This window comes from Lolium perenne, chromosome 3 (genome assembly GCF_019359855.2).
Source record: "Lolium perenne isolate Kyuss_39 chromosome 3, Kyuss_2.0, whole genome shotgun sequence".
Lineage (NCBI taxonomy): Eukaryota > Viridiplantae > Streptophyta > Magnoliopsida > Poales > Poaceae > Lolium > Lolium perenne.
The window spans coordinates 350,745,210-350,767,360 of record NC_067246.2 but is presented as its reverse complement, the minus strand read 5'-3'; the positions used below and the strand labels follow the sequence as shown (position 1 = coordinate 350,767,360).

Here is a 22,151-nt window from a genome sequence, read left to right as displayed (position 1 = left end):
GAGATTTGGCAGATGGATGTCAAAACGGCGTTCCTTAAATGGAGACATTGAGAAAGAGTTGTATATGGTACAACCCAAAGGTTTTGTCGATCCTAAAAATACTGACAAAGTATGCAAACTTCAGCGTTCAATTTATGGATTGAAGCAAGCATCAAGAAGTTGGAACCGACGTTTTGATAAGGTGATCAAAGACTTCGGGTTTATACAGTGTCATGGAGAGGCCTGTATTTACAAGAAAGTGAGTGGGAGCTCTGTAGCATTCCTGATATTATATGTAGATGACATATTATTGATTGGGAATGATATAGAACTATTAAGCAGTGTAAAGGGTTATTTGAATAATAGTTTTTCAATGAAAGACCTTGGTGAAGCATCGTATATATTAGGCATCAAGATTTATAGAGATAGATCAAGACGTCTAATAGGGCTATCACAGAGTACATACCTGGACAAGATTCTAAAGAAGTTTAGAATGGATGAAAGTAAGAAAGGATTCTTACCTATGTTACCAGGCAAGGTCTTGAGTAAGACTCAAGGTCCGGCTACGGCAGAAGAAAGAGAAAGGATGAGTCAGATCCCCTATGCCTCGGCAGTAGGCTCTATCATGTATGCCATGCTATGTACAAGACCGGATATAGCACATGCTGTTAGTTTGACTAGCAGATATCAAAGTGATCCAGGAATGGAACACTGGACAGCGGTCAAGAATATCCTGAAGTACTTGAAAAGAACTAAGGATATGTTTCTTTGTTATGGAGGTGACCAAGAGCTCGTTGTAACAAGTTACACCGATGCAAGTTGGAACACTGATCCTGATGACTCTAAGTCACAGTCTGGGTACGTGTTTATATTGAATGGTGCTGCGATGGCTGGGCAAGCTCGAAGCGGTGCACGGTGGCGACATCCTCAACAGAATCGGAGTACATAGCGGCTTCAGAGGCTTCATCAGAAGCGGTATGGATGAAGAGGTTCATTGTAGAGCTCGGTGTGGTTCCTAGTGCATTGGACCCACTAGTCATCTACTGTGACAACATGGGTGCCATCGCCAATGCACAAGAACCAAGGTCACACAAGAGGCTGAAGCATATCAAGCTGCGTTATCATTCGATTCGCGAGTACATCGAAGAAGGAGAAGTAAAGATTTGCAAAATACACACTGATCTGAATGTAGCAGATCCGTTGACTAAAGCTCTCCCTAGGGCAAAGTATGACCAACACCAGAATGCTATGGGTGTTAGGTACCTTACAATGTAATCTAGATTATTGACTCTAGTGCAAGTGGGAGACTGTTGGAGATATGCCCAAGAGGCAATAATAAAAGTGGTTATTATATATCTTTATGTTTATGATAAATGTTTATATACCATGCTATAATTGTATTAACCGAAACATTGATACATGTGTGTTATGTAAACAAACAAATGAGTCCCTAGTAAGCCTCTTAACTAGCTTGTTGATTAATAGATGATTAGTTTCATAATCATGAACATTGGATGTTATTAATGACAAGGTTATATCATTATATGAATGATGTAATGGACACACCCAATTAAGCGTAGCATAAGATCACGTCATTAAGTTATTTGCTATAAGCTTTCGATACATAGTTACCTAGTCCTTATGACCATGAGATCATATAAATCACTTATACCGGAAAGGTACTTTGATTACATCAAACGCCACTGCGTAAATGGGTGGTTATAAAGGTGGGATTAAGTATCCGGAAAGTATGAGTTGACGCATATGGATCAATAGTGGGATTTGTCCATCCCGATGACGGATAGATATACTCTGGGCCCTCTCGGTGGAATGTCGTCTAATGTCTTGCAAGCATATGAATAAGTTCATAAGAGACCACATACCATGGTACGAGTAAAGAGTATTTGTCAGGAGACGAGGATGAACAAGGTATACAGTGATACCGATGATCAAACCTCGGACAAGTAAAATATCGCGTGACAAAGGGAATTGGTATCGTATGTGAATGGTTCATTCGATCACTAAGTCATCGTTGAATATGTGGGAGCCATTATGGATCTCCAGATCCCGCTATTGGTTATTGGTCGGAGTGAGTACTCAACCATGTCCGCATAGTTCGCGAACCGTAGGGTGACACACTTAAAGTTGGATGTTGAAATGGTAGAACTTGAATATGGAATGGAGTTCGAATATTTGTTCGGAGTCCCGGATGAGATCCCGGACATCACGAGGAGTTTCGGAATGGTCCGGAGAATAAGATTCATATATAGGAAGTCATTTTATGTGATTTAAAATGATCCGGAAGGTTCTATGGAAGGTTCTAGAAGGTTCTAGAAAAGTCCGGAAGAAACCACTAAGGAAGGCGGAGTCCCGGAGGGACTCCACCTCCCATGGCCGGCCAACCCTAAGGGGGAGGAGTCCCAAGTGGACTCCCCTATGGGGGCCGGCCACCCCCCACATGGAAGGGGGAAATCCCACCTCAAGTGGGATTCCCACCTTGGGTAGGTTTCCCTATCACATGGAAGGTTTTGGGTTCGGGTCTTATTCGGAGACTTGTAGTCCAACACTTGGGGCTTCCACCTATATAATGAGGGGCCAAGGGGAGGGGGCCGGCCACCCATAAAGACCACAAGGTGGCCGCACCCCATAGTGGCCGGCGCCCCCCCTCTCCCAAACCCTAGCGGCCCTCTCTCCTCCACCACATCCCGCACGCTTAGCGAAGCTCCGCCGGATTTCTCCACCACCACCGACACCACGCCGTCGTGCTGTCGGATTCAAGAGGAGCTACTACTTCCGCTACCCGCTGGAACGGGGAGGTGGATGTCGTCTTCATCAACAACCGAACGTGTGACCGAGTACGGAGGTGCTGCCCGTTCGTGGCGCCGTGATCAAGATCTTCTACGCGCTTTTGCAAGCGGCAAGTGAACGTCTACCGCAGCAACAAGAGCCTCATCTTGTAGGCTTTGGAATCTCTTCAAGGGTGAGACTCGACAATCCCCTCGTTGCTACCGTCTTCTAGATTGCATCTTGGCTTGGATTTCGTGTTCGCGGTAGGAAAATTTTTGTTTTCTATGCTACGTTATCCTACACCGTCCTCGCGTCGGTGTTGCAGATGCGTTGCAGAGGCTCCGCCGCCGCCCCTGCCTCTTCATCTGCGCCTCCGCCGCGTCGCGTCGCGCCGCTCGCCGGGCTCCGCCGCCACTGATGCGTGCAGGTAACACACGTCCGTTGGGAACCCCAAGAGGAAGGTGTGATGTGTACAGTAGCAAGTTTTCCCTCAGTAAGAAACCAAGGTTATCGAACCAGTAGGAGTCAAGGAACACGTGAAGGTTGTTGGTGACGGAGTGTAGTGCGGCGCAACACCAGGGATTCCGGTGCCAACGTGGAACCTGCACAACACAATCAAAGTACTTTGCCCCAACGTAATAGTGAGGTTGTCAATCTCACCGGCTTGCTGAAAACAAAGGATTAACCGTATAGTGTGGAAGATGATGTTTGTTTGCGAAGAACAGTAAAGAACAAGTATTGCAGTAGATTGTATTTCAGATGTAAAGAATGGACCGGGGTCCACAGTTCACTAGTGGTGTCTCTCCCATAAGATAAATAGCATGTTGGGTGAACAAATTACAGTTGGGCAATTGACAAATAGAGAGGGCATAACAATGCACATACATGTCACGATGACTACTATGAGATTTAATCAGGGCATTACGACAAAGTACATAGACCGCTATCCAGCATGCATCTATGCCTAAAAAGTCCACCTTCAGGTTATCATCCGAACCCCTTCCAGTATTAAGTTGCAAACAACAGACAATTGCATTAAGTATGGTGTGTAATGTAATCAACACAAATATCCTTAGACAAAGCATCGATGTTTTATCCCTAGTGGCAACAGCACATTCACAACCTTAGAACTTTTACATCCTTGTCCCAGATTCAATGGAGGCATGAACCCACTATCGAGCATTAATACTCCCTCTTGGAGTTACAAGTATCAACTTGGCCAGAGCCTCTACTAGCAACGGAGAGCATGCAAGAACATAAACAACATATATGATAGATTGATAATCAACTTGACATAGTATTCAATATTCATCGGATCCCAACAAACACAACATGTAGCATTACAAATAGATGATCTTGATCATGATATGCAGCTCACAAGATCTAACATGATAGCACAATGAGGAGAAGACAACCATCTAGCTACTGCTATGGACCCATAGTCCAGGGGTGAACTACTCACACATCGATCCGGAGGCGATCATGGCGATGAAGAGTCCTCCGGGAGATGATTCCCCTCTCCGGCAGGGTGCTGGAGGCGATCTCCTGAATCCCCCGAGATGGGATTGGCGGCGGCTGCGTCTCTGGAAGGTTTTCCGTATCGTGGCTCTCGGTACAGGGGGTTTCGCGACGAAGATTTTAAGTAGGCGGAAGGGTAGGGTTGGAGGCGGCGCGAGGGGCCCACACCATAGGGCGGCGCGGGCCCCCCTCTGGCCGCGCGGCCCTATGGTGGCGGCGCCTCGTCGCCCCACTTCGTAACCCTTTCGGTCTTCTGGAAGCTTCGTGGAAATATAAGACCATGGGCGTTGATTTCGTCCAATTCCGAGAATATTTCCTTTGTAGGATTTCTGAAACCAAAAACAGCAGAAAACAACAACTGGCTCTTCGGCATCTCGTCAATAGGTTAGTGCCGGAAAATGCATAATAATGACATAAAGTGTGTATAAGATATGTGAGTATCATCATAAAAGTAGCATGGAACATAAGAAATTATGGATACGTTTGAGACGTATCACCACCCCCTCATTCTCTCCCCCACCACCCGCCCCGTATCGGCCGTCTTCGCCTCGTCGCTCCGCGTCCGGCGGTCGGGGCTCACTCCAGCTCCCGGTTGCACTCAGCCGGTGCCTGATGCTGCTCGCGTTCGGGCGGCGGAGTTGGCGCTAGAGGCGCAGGAGCAAGGGTCGGCGGCGAGGCGAGGTGCCTGAGGAAGCGGCCGTGGGGCGGTATGCGCCGGAGATCCGTGGAAGAAGATGCAGCGGACACCCACGTCCAGGCCACCCTCGCCTACGTCCCCGGCAGCAGTTCTCCATCCTCGAGACCGCTGTTCTTCGTCCTCGAGACCGCCCCACTAGCCCCCCTCGCAGACACGCAGCTCGCGGCCGCGCTCGCCTCGTCCAGGCGGAGGAGCTGAGCGGGATTCGATTGCATTTTTTCTTTCCCTTTAGGGTCCTAGTTGCAAAGTGTAGTAATTTTGATTGTATTGTTTATTTAGGTCCTGTAATACCTCTGATTGATAATAAAAATGCATTTAGACCGCTCAACGCTCGTCCAACCGCATGTTACCTTTTTAAAAGCATTCAGTACCGCATGCCACCAGCCCATGTTGCCTCTTTTAAAATAACCAGCAGTGGAGTGGCGCACCTTATCAATACTTAGTGGCGCACCCTATCAGCACAGGCCTCTTTCAAAGTAACCGGCAATGGCGCATCCTATCAATACCTGGTGGCGCACCCTATATGTTAGTAATGGCGCACCACTATGATGCGCCACTCCTATTTAGCTTACCAATAGCGCACCACAGGTGCGCCACTACTAAAAGTTAGCAGTGGCGTGATATTAGTGGCGCACCACTAGTACGCCACTGATAGCAAAAACTGGTGCGCCACTGATAGCATGTTTTCTAGTAGTGCGGCGGGCGGTACCGCCCGCGCTGCCGCCCGCGTTGGCACCAGCCTAATATCTTGATCATGTGACATCGAGAGTGGTCTGGAGAATGGACACATGGCACTGAGTCCTGGCTTTCTTATGCTACTGGCTCTTTCTTTACACATTTGATAGTTATTTTATACATAACCAATGTGCATTTGTTTTGTTTATTTCTTCAAAAAAAGAGTATAATCTGCATATCTATTTATTCCGTGCATACTGCCCAAAATATGTTGCATATAATGATATAAAGTTTGATCAATAAAAATAAAAAAACATATACAATAAAAAATAATATTTTTTAGAATTATCATAAAATATATTTTCATATCATATGCATTTAGTCGTAGATCTTCAAGTTATTATCTATACTCACCATTCTGATTTAATCAACATTCTAGAAAAGATGATACAAACTAGTACTACATTTATTAGTACTGCTTTAAGTAATCTAAGCTACATTAAAAATAGTGACATCCAATTGAAAAGACAAAACCGCTTCATTTTCTGTGTTGTTGTTGATTACAAAGCTAAAATGTAGATTAATTTAGAACAAATTTTAGACTTAAGATGTATAGCATTTTAGAATGGAGGAAATATTCTTGATCAAAGTTTGTCTTGCATGAATAATTATGGGGAACACATTATGGGTAGGAGGGAGCAAATAATGCAAATTGAGACCAAGCTACACATAGTTCTTTAAGTTATATTCTAAAGTTTCAAAATATGAAAAATATCCAAGATGTAGCTAGGGATGTATGCTACAAACGTGCAAAATCTCAATATAAAATTCTTTGTATTCTAGGCTACACAAAAATGACAAAATCTAACAAGTTTCATAGTTCTGAAATATGCACTATTCACTATATTCAGATCTACATATTTGTTATTTTTGTGTAGTCTAAAATACAGATAATTTTACATTGGGATTTTGCTTGTTTCTAGATTTCATCATTGGCTACATCCACGATCATTTTCAGATTTTTTAAGTTTTAAAAATATGATTTCCAAATTTTAAAAATAAAGTTCTTCATGTAGCTCGATCTCCATTTGTCCACTCTCTAGGGAGGGATGGAGTATGTAATTGACTAAATAAAAAAGATGGAAATACACTTTTGACTCAGGTGTATATACCCCTTTATCTAAAATATGAGTTTCAAAATGTTAAAAATTCAGGGGAAAAATTGGCATGTAAATTTGTCTTTTTTACACATGATGCACAAAAAGTTAACTTTTGTTGAAACAACTTTGTAAGCACGTAGGATAAGGACATATAGATGGACATTTTGTTTTGATTTTTTTACATTTTCAGATATGTTCGAGATGCATTTCAAAAAAGAGAACATACGCACATGGGAGCGAAAACGTCATGTCCTCCAAAGACGGAATAACAAAAGAAAGAATACTATAGATGGCAGCCAATACATCAGCCAAGTGGTAATCCAAGCTGGCTAGACTATTCTGTTCGACGAGTCAATTTTACTTGTCTCCATCCGTCCGTACGTTAATGATTAAAATGAATCTCCAACTGCTCAGAGTTAAGTTATTGATAGGTTACCCGCAAAAAAAAAAAGTTATTGATAGGTCTATATAATTACTAAAATAGTAACTCCATCTTGCGATGCGATTATTTGAGTCAGGATCTCCTTGTTGGAGCCGGATGCGCGGCCAACAAGTTCTGGCGTCGCCTCCTAGATCCCATTGAGCCAACATGACGTCTAGACAGATTAACCTTTCCATTGATAAAAAAATCGCAACTTGCGCATAACTTTTCTTTTGATAAAAAACAATTAACTTTAGATAGAGAAAAGGGACAAATTTTAGATGACATTGCAAACATGGCAAGTGGTAATCCATCCTATGGACTATACCTCACCTTCCTATCGAACTGAGTGATGCAATGTTAACTTGAATTGGTCTCCATGAACATTGACTTGACTTGCAGCTCTTTAAGTCTTGCCATCTCCATAGAACATTGCTGCTGGGTGCAATCTTCATCTTGCTAGCTACATACTAGTCTCTCCTATTGTGTGAGGTGCGTAACTCGCTTTTCCTTCAGTTACCAGATTCATTGGCTTTACATGATTTTCTTGCACTGATCTTAAGTAGTTTAGGACCTTGTTGGAAGACTGAGCCTGAGCCTGTTTTAGAACCTAAATCCGTAAAATGGCTCTCTCTTCTGGATTTGGGGCTCCAGTTTTATGCTGCCTTTGCTATAACTATGAGCTGTGCTAATTGGCATCTTAATTTTTTATTTCCGTGCCAAAACCTCGGATTTGTTCTTAATCTTCTCGAATTCAGGTTAGACTTGCTCTACTGAAACTACACCTGTGCATTGAGAGCTGTTCTCATGAATCTTCTTGCGTTCGACTGGATCAGTATATGCGCAACACCAGATTTAGAGAAGCTAATATTCATGCTAGCATCGATGCCACGCTAGGCCATGTCCTTCCTGTGTCTTGTTCAAGTGAGCCTTTATTGGGAAACAAATTGCCACCTGTATTTTTTTCTGCCAAAACCTTGGATTTGTTCTTCATCTTCTCGGGTTAAGATTATAGTTACTCTACTGAAACTTGCCTGTGCATTCAGACAACACCATGGTCTTTATCTTTTTTGCTTCGATTCAGACAAGCTAATATTCATACTAGCATCGATGACTTGACCTTTCTGTTCCCCCTTCAAGTGAGCCTCGGGTTTCACCCAAAGACCACAAAGGGAAATAATATTGCACTGTAATCTGCCGTGCAAACTGTGAACATACGTGAAGTCCTTAGTGTTTTCCTCTTCTGAATCATCATTTACTTGGCCTCTCCATCAGTGGCTGTTTTCCTTCTTCCTGCAGTGATCCAGAGGACAGAGTGCAGCACCAGGTCATCGGGAGTAGCTGATCGAGGCACATCCAGAGATGGACAAACGACTCATGGAAGCAGCCATGTCTGGTAATTCCGCATCAATGCAGGCCATGGCTTAACAGGACAGAAACATCCTTCTCGGAAAGACTCTGCAGGGGAACACCTGCCTTCACATATCCTCCAGCCATGATCACCAGGTATTCTGCACAGATGTGGTGGCGCTAGAGGAGTCTCTCCTTAGCTCTGTAAACTTGGACGAGGAGACGCCACTTCTCGCTGCAGTGACAAATGGTTATGTCACTTTGGCGTCTTCTTTACTCTCGTGCTGCTGTCAAGCACGATTGAGGCAGGCAATCTTGCAACAAGACAGGTACGGATTTAACGCCCTGCACCATGCCATTCGCAACGGTCACACCAAGCTTGCACTGGAGTTGATAGAAGCAGAGCCTGAACTGTCGCAAGCTGTGAGCAAATGCAATGAGTCACCCATGTTCTTCGCGGCGATGCGAAATTATACACATGTCTGCGAGAAACTAATAGAAACTCCTTCTTGTGCCTATTCGGGAGGGAGACATGGTCGCAATTGTCTGCATGCTGCTGTTAAAAATGGCGATGAAAGTAAGATATATATATAATATTCAGAGTGTAAATTACATTTTCGTGCAGTTTGTTATCCATGATACTAACACCCTTTTTTTTCAGAAATTGTGAAAATGGTTATGGAGAAATGTCCTGTATTGGCGAGAGAAACTGACAGAGATATACGCAATCCAGTAAGACATGCTGTGCTTGATGGCAAGGTTGACGTGTTACGAGTAATGCTGGAACATGATTCAACTCTAGGGTATGAAATAAACAGCGCGGGTACTTCCCTCCTTACCGATGCCGCATATCGAGGTCAAGTTGCTGCTGCCCGAGAGCTTCTGAAACACTGTCCTGATGCTCCTTATCACAACGCCAAGGGTGAGACATTGCTTCATACAGCTGTACTGCATGATCAAGAAGATTTCATTGAGTTTGTTTTAAGGATGCCAATACTTCGCAAGCTTGTTAACGTGCAAGACAACAAAGGAAAAACTGCTCTGCATTATGCAGTCAAGAAGTGCATTCCTACAGTAGTTGCTGCTTTGTTGTCTCATGAGGATGTTGATGCAACAGTGCTTGACAATGATGGTCTTTCAGCGGCTTGGGAACTGTTGTACAACATGAAAAAGGCCAAGACTTTAAACTGGGTATGTACGTATGCTACAATATTGATCAAGCATATAAACAGTGTTACAAATATGGCAAAATATTAGTTTAACTCTTTTGTAAATCTTCCCTCTATTATACAAGCAAACTAATCATAGAATCATTCTATATAATGCAACAAACAAAACAATTTTAGTCAATGCCACACAACTGTTGGCAGCTCTTAGCTTAGACAAATAAACAATAAGAAACATTTTAAGCTTTTAAGTCGCATGAAGCAATTTATTGAAGTGTACTAACCATTGTTCAAATAAAATCCCCAAACCATTTGTTTATACTATTATATGTGGTACTTCACATTAAAAAAATAGCATTAAGCTTATTCTTAGTTGATTGTTTCATGATCAATTCAGAAAAATAGTTTTATGCAAGAATTTTGTGAACACAGTAAACTACTCCCCCCGTTCCGTATTAGTTGTCGCTGATTTCACTACTAAATCAGCGACAACTAATACGGAACGGAGGCAGTACTTATGATTTAATACCGCAAGTTTTTAAACAGCCCATTCCTTTGGATTCATGCAGAATGAAGTGATAATGCTTATGTCTAAAGCTAATCCACAAGAGGCTGACTCTCTTCATAATCTTCACATGGAAGCCAAGAAACTGACCACTGATGAATCGAGAAAAGCTGCAAAGTCACTAACTCAAACATACACAAGCAACACTTCATTGGTGGCGATCCTCATTACAACAATCACCTTTGCTGCTGCCTTCACCCTGCCTGGAGGATATAGCAGTGATGCCGGAAGCGAGGGACTTCCCATCATGTCTAAGAAGTTTGCATTTCAGACATTCTTGATTTTTGACGTCTTAGCAATGTGTTCCTCTTTTGCTGTGGCTTTCATATGCATAATAGCAAGGTGGGAGGATTACGAGTTCTTGCTTTATTATACATCCTTCACTAAGAAGCTAATGTCATTTGCATACTTGGCAACAACTATGGCCTTTTCAACTGGTTTATACACGGTGCTGGCCTCACGTCTCCACTGGTTGGCAATTGCGATATGTGTTCTGGTAGCTTTGCTGCCCATTATTACTTGGCTGCTGGGCAAATGGCCTGTCTTGAAGCTCAGATTTCAGTTGGGTAAAAGTGTCAGGTCCGATTTCCTTGACATGGTGTGACCTCCTCAATTTGTCTTATGGTTCTGCTTTCTGATATTGTTATTATGTTGTTTCTTGAATTGATTTTTTAATTAATATTATTAATATGTTTATCTGTAATGGACATTGTTTGGTTACTCATATTGTATTGTTAACTCATCAGGCCAAGGTTTTTGAGTTGCTGTATAGTTGCCAAGTCGTTTTCTCAAAATCACGGCAACTCGCGACTAAACAGCGACTTATGGCGACTATAAAGCGGATTCCGTTGACTAATCACTGAGTCACAGGGTTAGCAACTCACTTTTGACAGTGCCGGATCCAACACAAAATGTCAGGGTAGTCCAACAGTTCAATTGTTCATTTAATTATATTTATTTAAAAAAAATCTATAATATATAGGCTATGTAGAAATTCCAGGGTGGTCCATGCACCACCCTGGCCACCCTTTGGATCCGCCACTTCTTTTGAGTTGTGACTCAAAACACCTTGCATCAGGCAACAATATCAGGTTGTTAGTTCTTGCATTCCGTCGTTCGAATCTGTTGCAACGGATCCATCTCTCTAGAGATGATTCAGGCAACGCCGTCTCTAATGGCAATCACCATGGGTTGTTAGCATTGGAAAGACGGAGCAGTAAAATAAAACACCTCAAAATATTATACGACGAACAAATAAAACCGTGTATTTCTAAACTTGTCAATTCATCTTATTGTTCTTCTTTCTAATTATATTTTAAAAACTTACCGTTAACATATATTGTAGTTTATTCATGAAAATAAAAAATATTTTGTTATCAATTCTATGGCTAGAATTGAAGCATATGCACTATCATAGATTTTCAAATAATAGCTGAAAATGAACTGTAGCAGAAAGAGGCTGGTTTTGTTACTGAAAATTTACCATAAGGGTAACATAGGTCGTGTGATCAACATCATGAAGCATGAGCATTAAAATAACTCTCCACCTGAACAAACAGACCAAGAGGCTGATACGAGACGCAGTGTGACATTAGACATCACATGCATTGATCTTGTGGCCGATATGATGAAAATATTTGGGCACTGACCTTCTGATCTCACGCAATGCAGCAGCTCCCACTAGTCCGTCCGGCCCCCCCCCCCCCCCAGGCAAATGGTAGGGCCTCCTTATATGTCTTTGGGCCACTAGAGGGGAGAGACAACAATGGCAATGCTTGTCAGCATGCTAATATTGAATGAACTGAAGCCGGATCATTCCAAACCCTGTCTGTTATCACTAAATATAGTTTCACAAAAATGAGATCACGTAAAGTCCATGTTATCTAGCTTTCTATTCTAGCTTAAGTAGATGTCACAAACTCACAATGCCATTTTGAATACTCTTTCCTCGAAGAACACCCATTCAGAGGCCTCCTTCAATTATGCTAGTGAAGATTTCCATTACAGTTATGTAGTGACCGTAATCTGTTGGACAGCTGAACCAGAGTAGCAACTAACTTTTTCAGGAGCTTCTATTATCAGGTGGGAGCTGTGCAATTCTCTCACCAAATTCAGAAACAGTGCTCAAGTTTGTAAATATTCTGTGGTAAAAAAACACTTCTTGTACAGAAGATTCAAACTCTATCAAAGAATTTCAGTGTTAATATTACCTCATGGACAGGTCGCTTAATTGGTAGTTGACTATTTGTATGCATCAATGAAATTTCCTTAAATATCAGTCTCAAGCATAGCATTGCTTTCTGCAGTTGTACACCTGTGCATCGTTGGTCACACATTAAAAGGTGACTAGTTCGATGGCATATATATTTTGTTTTCATACAGTTAGAATGGTGTAAACCTTCGTCCATGAGGCCTGCATGAGCACGTGCTGATAGCACACCAACAAGTGTCTTTTTTTTTTGAAACAAGGCAAAAGATTTGCCATTTTCATTGATTAAGGAGAAGATTTTAGAAGTTTTACAACCCGTCTCGGCTAAAAGCCAAGACCAAATATTACAAGCAACTACTCTCGCGGCATTACATTACTTAGAGCCTTGGCACCGGCTAGACACCACAAATTTGCCTCCTCTTTGATTTTTGTCACAAGCATAGCGATGGTGACGGACTTGTTACGGAAGACCCGAGCATTCCTTTCTTTCCAAATTTCCCAAGAGACGAGCATTGCGAGAGAGGCCAAAACTCCAACAAGCATAGCACACCAACAAGTGTCACATAGTTCGGTTCTACTCCATTCCCTCTCATCATCCCCAAAACACGAAGAGCTTCCTCGGCATGCCGGTGCTGCGCGTACGTCGAAATCATGGAGTTCCAACAGATGGCATCCTTTCCCAATGTTAACTCAAACAACAGCTGTACTTCTTTGATGAAGCCGCACTTAGAGTACATGTCTATGAGAGCATTTGAAACATGGGAGCACTGTTATCACCTGCTCTGATGACCTGGGCATGAAACTGCTGGCCATGAAACAAGCTTGCCATGGTTACAAGTGCAACAAATGTGAATTCATTAGGTGTTGACCCAGAGATAGGAAGCTGGTTAAAGAGCTTCACAGCCTCATCTCCTTGCTCATTCTGTGCAAGACCAAAAACCATATCATCCCAGACTACCATGTCCCTGTTGTGCATCAGACTCAATACAACTTTGGCATCATTCACAAGGGAAATTTTTGAATTGACATCGATTAGAGAACTACCTGCATATAGATCCAATGAAGTTCCTGATTTGATGATGAGACTGTGAATCTGCTTGCTGAGTTCGATGTCTGGCTGTGGCTGCGATGACCAGAACCCAAGGAGCGAAACAAAAGTCAGTAGGCTTGGCTTTAAGGAGCAATATCTTATCTCAGTGAATACATCAACTGCTAATGTAAGATCACCCAGCCTTGTGCATCCTTGATCAATGCATTGTACGAAACTGCGTCATATTCTTGCCAGGCTTTAAAAACCTCTCCGCCTTCAATTAGATGCTCATATTTTAGCATACATGCCAATGAGAGAATTCTTGACATGATCACCAAATTCCAGAGCAGCCTTTATACCAGAAGCATGTACCTGCCTTCCTTGCCATATCGCTGCCCAAGAGCCACGCAAGTTCAAGATACTTGTAAAAACCATAATTTATAATCAATAAAGCTCACGATTCCCCTAAAAAAAACATCCGGCTGCCAGCCAGCCAGCCAGGTTCAGCTGCAAGAACAAGGCCAGGGCTTCAACATAGAGCGAATTCTGCATATAAGCAGCAACCATCGTTGTGCAAGACACAAGGTTACAGTTCACCATGCAATCAAACAGCTTCCTAGCCAAAGCAGCATGCAATCAAACATCTTCGAGCCAATGAGAGGCTTGAGCACTTACAGTACAGATCGGTCAGTGGCTGAGTGCATTGATCACTGAAGCATCCATTTCTGCTGAAACCGATATGCATAGCCGTGCATTTGCCTGCCACCCTACTGAAAGCCAACTGCAGAGCAAGCATTGACGGCGCTCGCGAGCACAAACCGGTCAAGGCATCTCCATGCATCTGGTCGCTGAACCAAACCGCCCAGGACTGCACGCAGGCGAGCAGGAACTCCGGAAGGCGGCAAAGATGGAGGTCGCGTCCTCCTCACAGCTGTGCTGCGCATACATGACGATGGCAGAGCACCAGGAGACGAGGGGTCCCGGTGCAGCATCCGGTCGAACAGGCGGCGGGCGTCGCAGAGATGGCCGAGCTTGGAGTAGCCGTGGAGGAGGTCCGGGACAACTTGGCTGACGACGCCACGGGCGTGCGCCTCCGGGAGTGGTAACTGCTGGATGTTGGGCAAATGGGCCATATCCAGTGCGCTAGAATTTTTAAAAAATCTCTCAAAACAAAATTAATTGACTTTTTCATGCACTAAAAAAACTTAATTGTCTTTCTTATTTCCTAAAACAAAAGTGTTAACTGTCTTTTTCTAACCTAAAATATTTAACTGTCTTCTCTTTCCAACCAATTACAAAAAACAATCTTCTACGGGGGAAACAATCTGCAATATTTGTGGGAAAATGTGCAACAACTGGAAATAGTTTAAGTTTCTTTATGAGCTTCTAGTAAAATTCTGAAGCATCCAAATAGTTTATAAAATCATTTACAGGGGTTGTCAAACCAGGTGTTTTCTCTTATTAATCAACAGAGGAAAGAGAGCACCTGACCTGAACAGAAACTAAAGAAAGAACACAAAAAAAAAGGGGAAATTGATCTGTGAGTTTGGAATAAATACAGAAATTAGTCGACCTCCTTTGGACAATTTTTTTGTACAGAAGTAGCATCAGTTTTTCCCTTCGATGCAAGCCAGATTTCAGCAGCTGGAGGAGCCCTGTCCTGAAGCTTTGCCTGAGAGCTGCTGCTGCTGGGACCAGTAGGCCTGCGCCACCAGCACGCGGTCGAGCAGCCCCTGCGGAACGGGCTCGCCTCGACGCTGCTGCGGGGATATGCTCGCGGTGTGCACCAGGGTCTTCCACTTGTCCTGGTTCATCCATGAAATATTTCAGAGTTTAGCACATCTGAGTAACACCCATTGGTACAGTATGTTCACAGAAAGAAATGAAACACTAGCTAACAGTAGGCAATGAGCAATACAATACAATACAGTAGTTCCTGATCAAATGGTAGCGATAACACAAAGTTGCCGTCAAAAGATATTTCAAGTAATAGCTCGAAACAAAATGTAGTGGGGAGGTGAGCTTGTGGACTCTGGTTACTGAATTACCTTAAGGTCAACATAAGTCCTATGATCAGTATTGTCAAACGCGAGCATTTTAACGTCTCTCCACCTGAACAAAACAGACCAAGATGCCAGCATGAGAACATGTTTGCGGCAATGAACTCGTGCCAATAGAGAGAACAACTGGGCACAAACCTTCCTGTTCCAAGCTGTTCAACAGCGTCCACTAGGGACTCCACCTCAGGCAAAGAGAAAGGCCTCCTTATGCGCCTTTGCCCCATGGTGGCTCGCTTTGACTTACAGACAGGAACAATGGCTAGAGCATCTGCGTTTGGAGAGGCAACAGGGACAATGGCTCGTGAGCTCCCTGGTGTTTCTTGCATGGTCATTTCCACAATAGAATGCTGGTTGTTACCACTGGCCTTAGTTTCAGAAAAAGGCTCTTCACACTTTATCCTGCAAATCATGGAATATTAAAACCATCAATGATCTTCAGATATGGTTATGGTCCAGTCAGATGCATCTTGACAATTTTCTTCCTAAATAAAAACTACCATACAGTAGCACATTACGCCTTACATGGCTAATGGTTTCATGGCATCTGCACCAAGAAAATCTGTTTCCTCTGGTGTTCTGACCCCAGGGGAAGAGTTATGTGCAGCTTCACACTCCAGTGTGAAATCTACATTATCCAGATTTTCTCCGTGGCAAATTCTAGCTTGACGAAGTGTCTTGCTGTCATCTTGAATATTCTTTCCTTCAAGAAAGACACCAACACGGAGGCCGCCTTCAATTATACTAGTAACAACGTCCATTACAGTTCTCTGTACAGAAAATGAAGAATATTACTGGGAAACACTCATAAGAAGGTAATATTTATCTGCAGGGGGGTCAACAGCATGCAAGACATTCTAGGTAGGAAATGCAAGTAACTGGAAAACATTGAAACTATCACGAGAACAAACATTGAAACACTCATAAGAAGGTAATATTTGGTCAGTTGCTTAAACTTAGAAATCTAACCATGATAGTTCAACTCAACAGTTACAGGAAGTAACTTGTCTTTTCCTTAATTATGTAGAACAGAGTACAAAATATTAGTTTAACAAACAAATGTTGCAGATTCCGCAAACAATCTATAATGCAATATTACCAACAAATTAACTTCTAGAAGCCGATGTAGCCTTTACCTTCAACGTACCAATTGTTGCATTTTCAGGGATCTCAATGAACAGTTCAGGGATGGTGAATGACTTGATTCTTAGCTTAACTGAAACGAAAAACAAACAAAATGATAAGCTATCATTGTTGACGAAGTAACTAGCAAATCTATATGTCCAAGAGTACCATTGTAGTCCTCAGATCCAGGATTTTGACCTTCCACAGAAAATGATGCCCCGCTGGCTGAAATGGCAAGCAGCATTTTCTTTTAGGAAGTATACCAAAATAAGGACTGAGGCTATCAAATGGCATATAGAGGGCAAGTTTCAATGACTATGTGCAATGGAACAATTGTACATAAATGTGAATTAGTGAAGCAGCATACCATCAGTTAGAACCCCCTTAGTAGAAGATGCTGTAAAATTACGGCGCACTATCTTTTTTCTCTTGAACATTGCCCTTTGTACCTTTTGACGTGTGGTGGATATCTTATTTCCACAGAAACTTTGCTTGCTACCTAGTTCAATGAAAAAAATTGAATAGCCCTTATTTAGTCCAATGCCTGCAATATTTAGTGTGCCATAATGGTGGAGAGAATCAACAGAAATTTTCTTCTCTATGGCAACTATGAAGACTGTATATAAGCCAAAGGTTAACTTTGTAGGGATTGCCATACCTTTATTTGACATCTCTCCACACATCCTATTACGTGCAGCCTTCCTGAACTTGGAGGCAAACAACTTTCTTATACTACTATCGCCTGTATAATGTGGCGCGTAACTCTTATTTCCCGTGGTGCATGGATGGGTGCACCCGGAAGAATTTTCGTCATCATCTTTATCTGCAGCATGCTGTACTTCAGCACGACATAAGCCGGAGGTATTGCGGTCTTTGTCATGGCTGCACAAAGGCATTCCTGAGCTACTGTCAGAGCTAACCAAAGCAGGAGGTCTGCCATCTAGATCCACAGAGCTAACCAAACTGTACAGAGCTGCGGCATCACCATCTTTAGGTTGCTTCACCTGCAATTGGTTAGCCTCTAGTGACAGTGCTCCAGGACAGCACCCTGGAATCCCGCCAAGACCATGACCACGGTTACACGATTTTGTACAACTAAACAAAGAGTCCTTAACCAACATATTTGGTTCCACAGTTAGTGACTCTAATACTGAGTCAGTTTCATTTCGTGTCGACGAGTTTTCTGCAGAGCAGATGTTAGTTTGCCTAGGAGAGGCACAGGCACCACCAGAACCCACTATACAGTTCCCCACAGCTATGGAATTGAGCGGCAGAACATCATCACCCTGTTCGGCTTTCACTGATTTCTTCTTCCTGGCATAGCTTGAAGCTGATGTACCGATGTTAGGAACACTGGACGAGTTCTCCTGATCCCCTAACAGTGATCCCGCTACGGTGGCAAGCAAATCAAACGCACACATCTCGTCTTTCTTTCTCCTCGTTGAGCGTTTCCCCTGAATTATCGTTGACAGTTAATAAATATATCCAATATGTAAATTGTGGTTCATGACAGACAGGATCAAATATGTACCCGGGCTGAGCTTGGAACACGCGGCATAGCGGGAACCTGGTGGCCGCGAGATCCATAATCCAACCTCTTCCGCACCACCATATCTTGATCTCACTTAAAAGAATGGCTTTTGGAGGCAGTAAACAAACAGAAATCGCACATGGATTATCGTTATCTGCAACAAATAAGATCGAGTTCATTGACGATTCCCAATCACTGATTGCTCAAACAGCAAAGCAGGAACTGCTCAGCTCCAACCAGAAGAAAAAAAAAGACACTGATCATTCTAAAAGGGAAAGAGGCCATCTTTGGCCAATCCCAGGGCAACCTGAAGTCGGATGGTTTGATGCTGTAGGACTTGCCATAGCAGCAAGAAACGGTGAAGATTTTATAGGAGAGTGAGATCACCTCCAAGGAGCATCTGGAACGAGTCACCCAAGACTGAGCACCTGCGCAGGAATCCTTTTCATTGGTTTCTGTAAACAAATTCAGAGACACGATTTTATTCAGTTGAAGAAGAAAAAATCTCTGGTGGTCAAGACAGAGGAATCAACAGGGCATGTTTTGCAGATCCAAGAAAGATACTACCAAGCCAAATTCTGAATTAAGAAAAAACAAAATCACATCCACGGCATGAATCATGTCCTGATTGAGGAGATGAACAGTAATTCTTTGCTGAAAGCTGCAGAAACGGCGTGAATCATGTCTCCTACCAAATCGAAGGGACAACTCACAAAATTCAACTCCGAAAATGTCTGAAATGGCAAGTGTTGTGATCACATCAGTGCAGCGTGCACACACCAGGACTTGCCAAATCCGATGGAATTAAGAGGCTCCGTCAGCCGAGAATCGGCCCCCAAAACCAAATCGCGGAGCATAATTCGGTCGAATCCGCCCCTCCCCTCCCCCGCCCCCCTCCCCCGGAAGAATCCATCTGAAACTGCAAGTGATGTGTTCACACCCATCAGCACAGGACTGGACAAATCCAGATGGAGTCTCCGTCGACCATGTCCAAAACCAAATCACGGAGCATAATTCGACCGGTCCCTCGCGGAATCCGAGCTACCCCCGGCGGAACCCATCGGAAACCGCGCCCCCGGAGAAAGGCGGTCGATCCGCGCGGAAAACCACCAGATCAAATCAAAGCAGGGGTGCCAACAAGAAAGTGGGAGGATCTCGCGCGGGGAAAGATAAGAAATCGCCAAAAAAGAATCGAAATTTCCGCCCTTGTTCGATGAACTTGGATCTCTGCCGGTGCCACAGATACGTACCCTGCGGTTCCCTCCTGGATCGATCGGGGGACGACGAAGATGGAGAAAAACCTCCGCCTCTCTCTGAATCTCTGTCCTTCGATTCGCTCTGTTCTCTCCTCGCTTAAACCCTCAGCTATCCTCTCCTGTCCCTCTTCTTTATACCACCACACCCACTATATACTTTTTTTTCACATCCTCCTCCGGTTTTTCACTCTCTTGGGACGGCCGGTCCGGTCCGGTTCGGTCTGGACGAACCGGGCCCTCTTTACCTATTGGCTTTGCTTTCATCAACTGTTCATATTAGATGCAAGTAAACAAAATTTGCCATTTCCCTTTATTATTTTCCATTGATAGCGTTAATTTTAAGTGGAAGACAACCCCCGACCTCGGGTGGTGCCCTAGATCACGTCGGCAGGCCCCTTTTTTCCCCTCGCTGCCGCCGGAGGAGGCAATTGAGCTAAGCATGCCCGGCGAATGGCGATGGAGGGGCCTTCCTCCTATAGCCATAGGTGGGAGGCTCGGACCTCACGCGTGATGCGGACTCTAGCGATTTCGACGGATGTGGTGGTTGATGGTGTCCAGGCGGCGGTTCGCATCACCCTAGTGCGCGCGACCGTCCAACGTAATGGGGCATGGGGACCTACATGTGCGTATATCGGGTGTCTCCTTCTCTGGGTTGTGGGTTGTGGCGACGGCATCGTCATGGTTTGACCTACGGCGACGACAGGCTTTGGCCCCCTGTTGCGGCCAGTTAAGGCGAGGAGGCGCCCTCACCTCCTAGGCTACTTCGTACACTCTTAGCTTCTTCGAGATGCATCGGGGCATTTGCTGGATCTTGTCGGGCTTGGCTGGCACTGGGTCGCCAAGTTTTCTGTAGCGACGAGTTTTGTGGTGTCTTGGCCTCTTGGGCATGGCAGTGGCGCTCCTGCCACTCTGGAGGTTCATGGGTCGGTGAATGTGCGGGCCAGAGACTTAAGTCAGATGCACGGGCTTGTGGTATGTTGAGGCTATGGGAGAAGGTCTACCCTGCTTGCCGACCTCCAGTGACACTTTTGTGGGCGTCGCGGTACTCCATGGAGGCGCCACTGTGGAGCTCTCTACATCCACAATCTGGCCTCGGGCAATTCTTCTGGCAAGGTCCTAGACCCGGCGAAGGGTTAGGCGACAAGGGTTTGTCCATGTCGTTCTCCCTTTAGGTCGTTGTGTTAAAAGACTAGTGACCATGTCCATGCTTCCCTTGAACAATTCAGCTAGATGCATGTGTTGGAGTTGCGATTGCCAAGTGCCCACCCAGCGATGACTGCGTTTAGTGTAGCGTCTTGCGCGGCAACGACGGTGATGGTGAGTGATGGTTTGGTCGCGGCAAGACCTTACTAGTCTGCTTCTTCTCTAGTGTCCGACTGGTCTCTTGCTATGAAACCGAAGCTGCTATCTCTTCTTCCGAGCTTTCATCGACCGAAGACACTGACCTAGCAAGTGGTGTCCGGGTCGTAAAGATATTATTTTGTGTGGCCTTGCCCATCCTCTCTTTGGACATTGTCATTAGAATCGGAGTTGTCCATCATCTGTGGGAAGGGTTGTTTGTTTGGTATAGGTGGTTTAGGCTTCACGAGGAGCTACGATGAGATCTTCCTAGATGGTCATTCTTTGGTGAAATCGGAGAGCGACACTAGTGAGAAACCTCGGCGAAGACCCTCGCTTTGGTGTTGTGTGTGTAGTCTTTGTTGGTAGCAAGGGTGGTTGTATGTGCCCCCACGACAGCCGTGTTACATGATGATCGACGAGTGTGTCTGTACCTGCTTTTGGTCGATTTTCTACTAATAAACTAGCCAACTCTCTTCTCCTTATTAATGAAAATGACAAGTATTTTATCTCATTTAAAAAATGTTCGAAGTAATTATACTATATATATATAAGTGCTCAAAGTAACTATATAAAAGAAGCGTCCAAAGTAGATGCAAATAGTAGATATAATATAAGTATCTGGACAATTTTTGCCAACTTTTTTTTCTTCTCTATCATCTTTACCTGGTAGTGTTACTTCTGTGTGGAATTTAGTTCTATTTTTAAGTGGAGTATATGTGTGTCAGTGTGTACTCACCTGTTAACTGCTTGTTCAGTGGAAGTAGATCTACCGTTGCAAGCTTACTACCGTAGGCAGAGGGTGAATGGTATGATCTAGATCTACATTTGGTTTTTATTATCTACCTTTTCAGCGGTTGGTTCTAGCTTGGTGTAAGCTCAGTCAGATCTGATGACGTGTCCCATATGCACATACATATGCTCATGTGGGGTTATGAGTTTATATTGATAAAATAAGATAGAAAAGTCTGTTGCAAGCAGCGTTAATTAGGCCAGGGTTGATTAGTGGTGTGTCTAACCGGCCTTCTAGCTGGTAGGTATGGTAGGTGCACTGTCTTTCTGGTGCACATAACTGGCCATGAAATTTCCCATACATTATGCAAAATAGCATTTAAGATCATATCGAATTTGATTAATTTTTGTTTTGTTTGGGAACAAAAAAAGGTGGGTAGGATTTTCTTGCTTGGTCAGGGGAGGAAAAGGAGTCTAGCTTTTGCATTACATGGGACAAAAACACTTTGTTGATTAAGTATTATCATAGTTGTCATTGGTCTGTGAGGTTGTTAA

At 43.8% G+C, this 22,151-nt stretch overlaps 1 protein-coding gene and 2 pseudogenes across 3 annotated transcripts; 1 reads left to right on the top strand and 2 right to left on the bottom strand.

Annotated features, from left to right (window-relative positions):
* The first annotated feature begins 7,626 nt into the window (after positions 1 to 7,626).
* LOC127346203 (uncharacterized) lies at positions 7,627 to 11,063 on the top strand (annotated as a pseudogene).
* LOC127340578 (pentatricopeptide repeat-containing protein At4g39530-like) lies at positions 9,609 to 14,690 on the bottom strand (annotated as a pseudogene).
* Positions 14,691 to 14,919: 229 nt separating this feature from the next.
* LOC127346202 (telomere-binding protein 1) lies at positions 14,920 to 18,879 on the bottom strand. Of its 3 annotated transcripts, none has more exons than XM_051372755.2 (10): positions 18,658 to 18,879; positions 18,271 to 18,424; positions 17,398 to 18,193; positions 17,107 to 17,238; positions 16,908 to 16,964; positions 16,751 to 16,830; positions 16,140 to 16,384; positions 15,756 to 16,016; positions 15,606 to 15,669; positions 14,920 to 15,362 (listed from the first exon to the last, which is right to left on the bottom strand). In XM_051372755.2, the coding sequence occupies exons 2-10, from the start codon at positions 18,349 to 18,351 to the stop codon at positions 15,195 to 15,197; spliced, it is 1,884 nt and encodes a 627-aa protein (XP_051228715.1). In that variant the 5' UTR covers positions 18,352 to 18,424; positions 18,658 to 18,879; the 3' UTR covers positions 14,920 to 15,194. The 3 variants fall into 3 exon arrangements, with proteins under 3 accessions (XP_051228715.1, XP_051228716.1, XP_051228717.1); XM_051372756.2 differs by having other exon boundaries at positions 18,578 to 18,824; XM_051372757.2 differs by lacking the exon at positions 16,908 to 16,964.
* Positions 18,880 to 22,151: the final 3,272 nt, after the last annotated feature.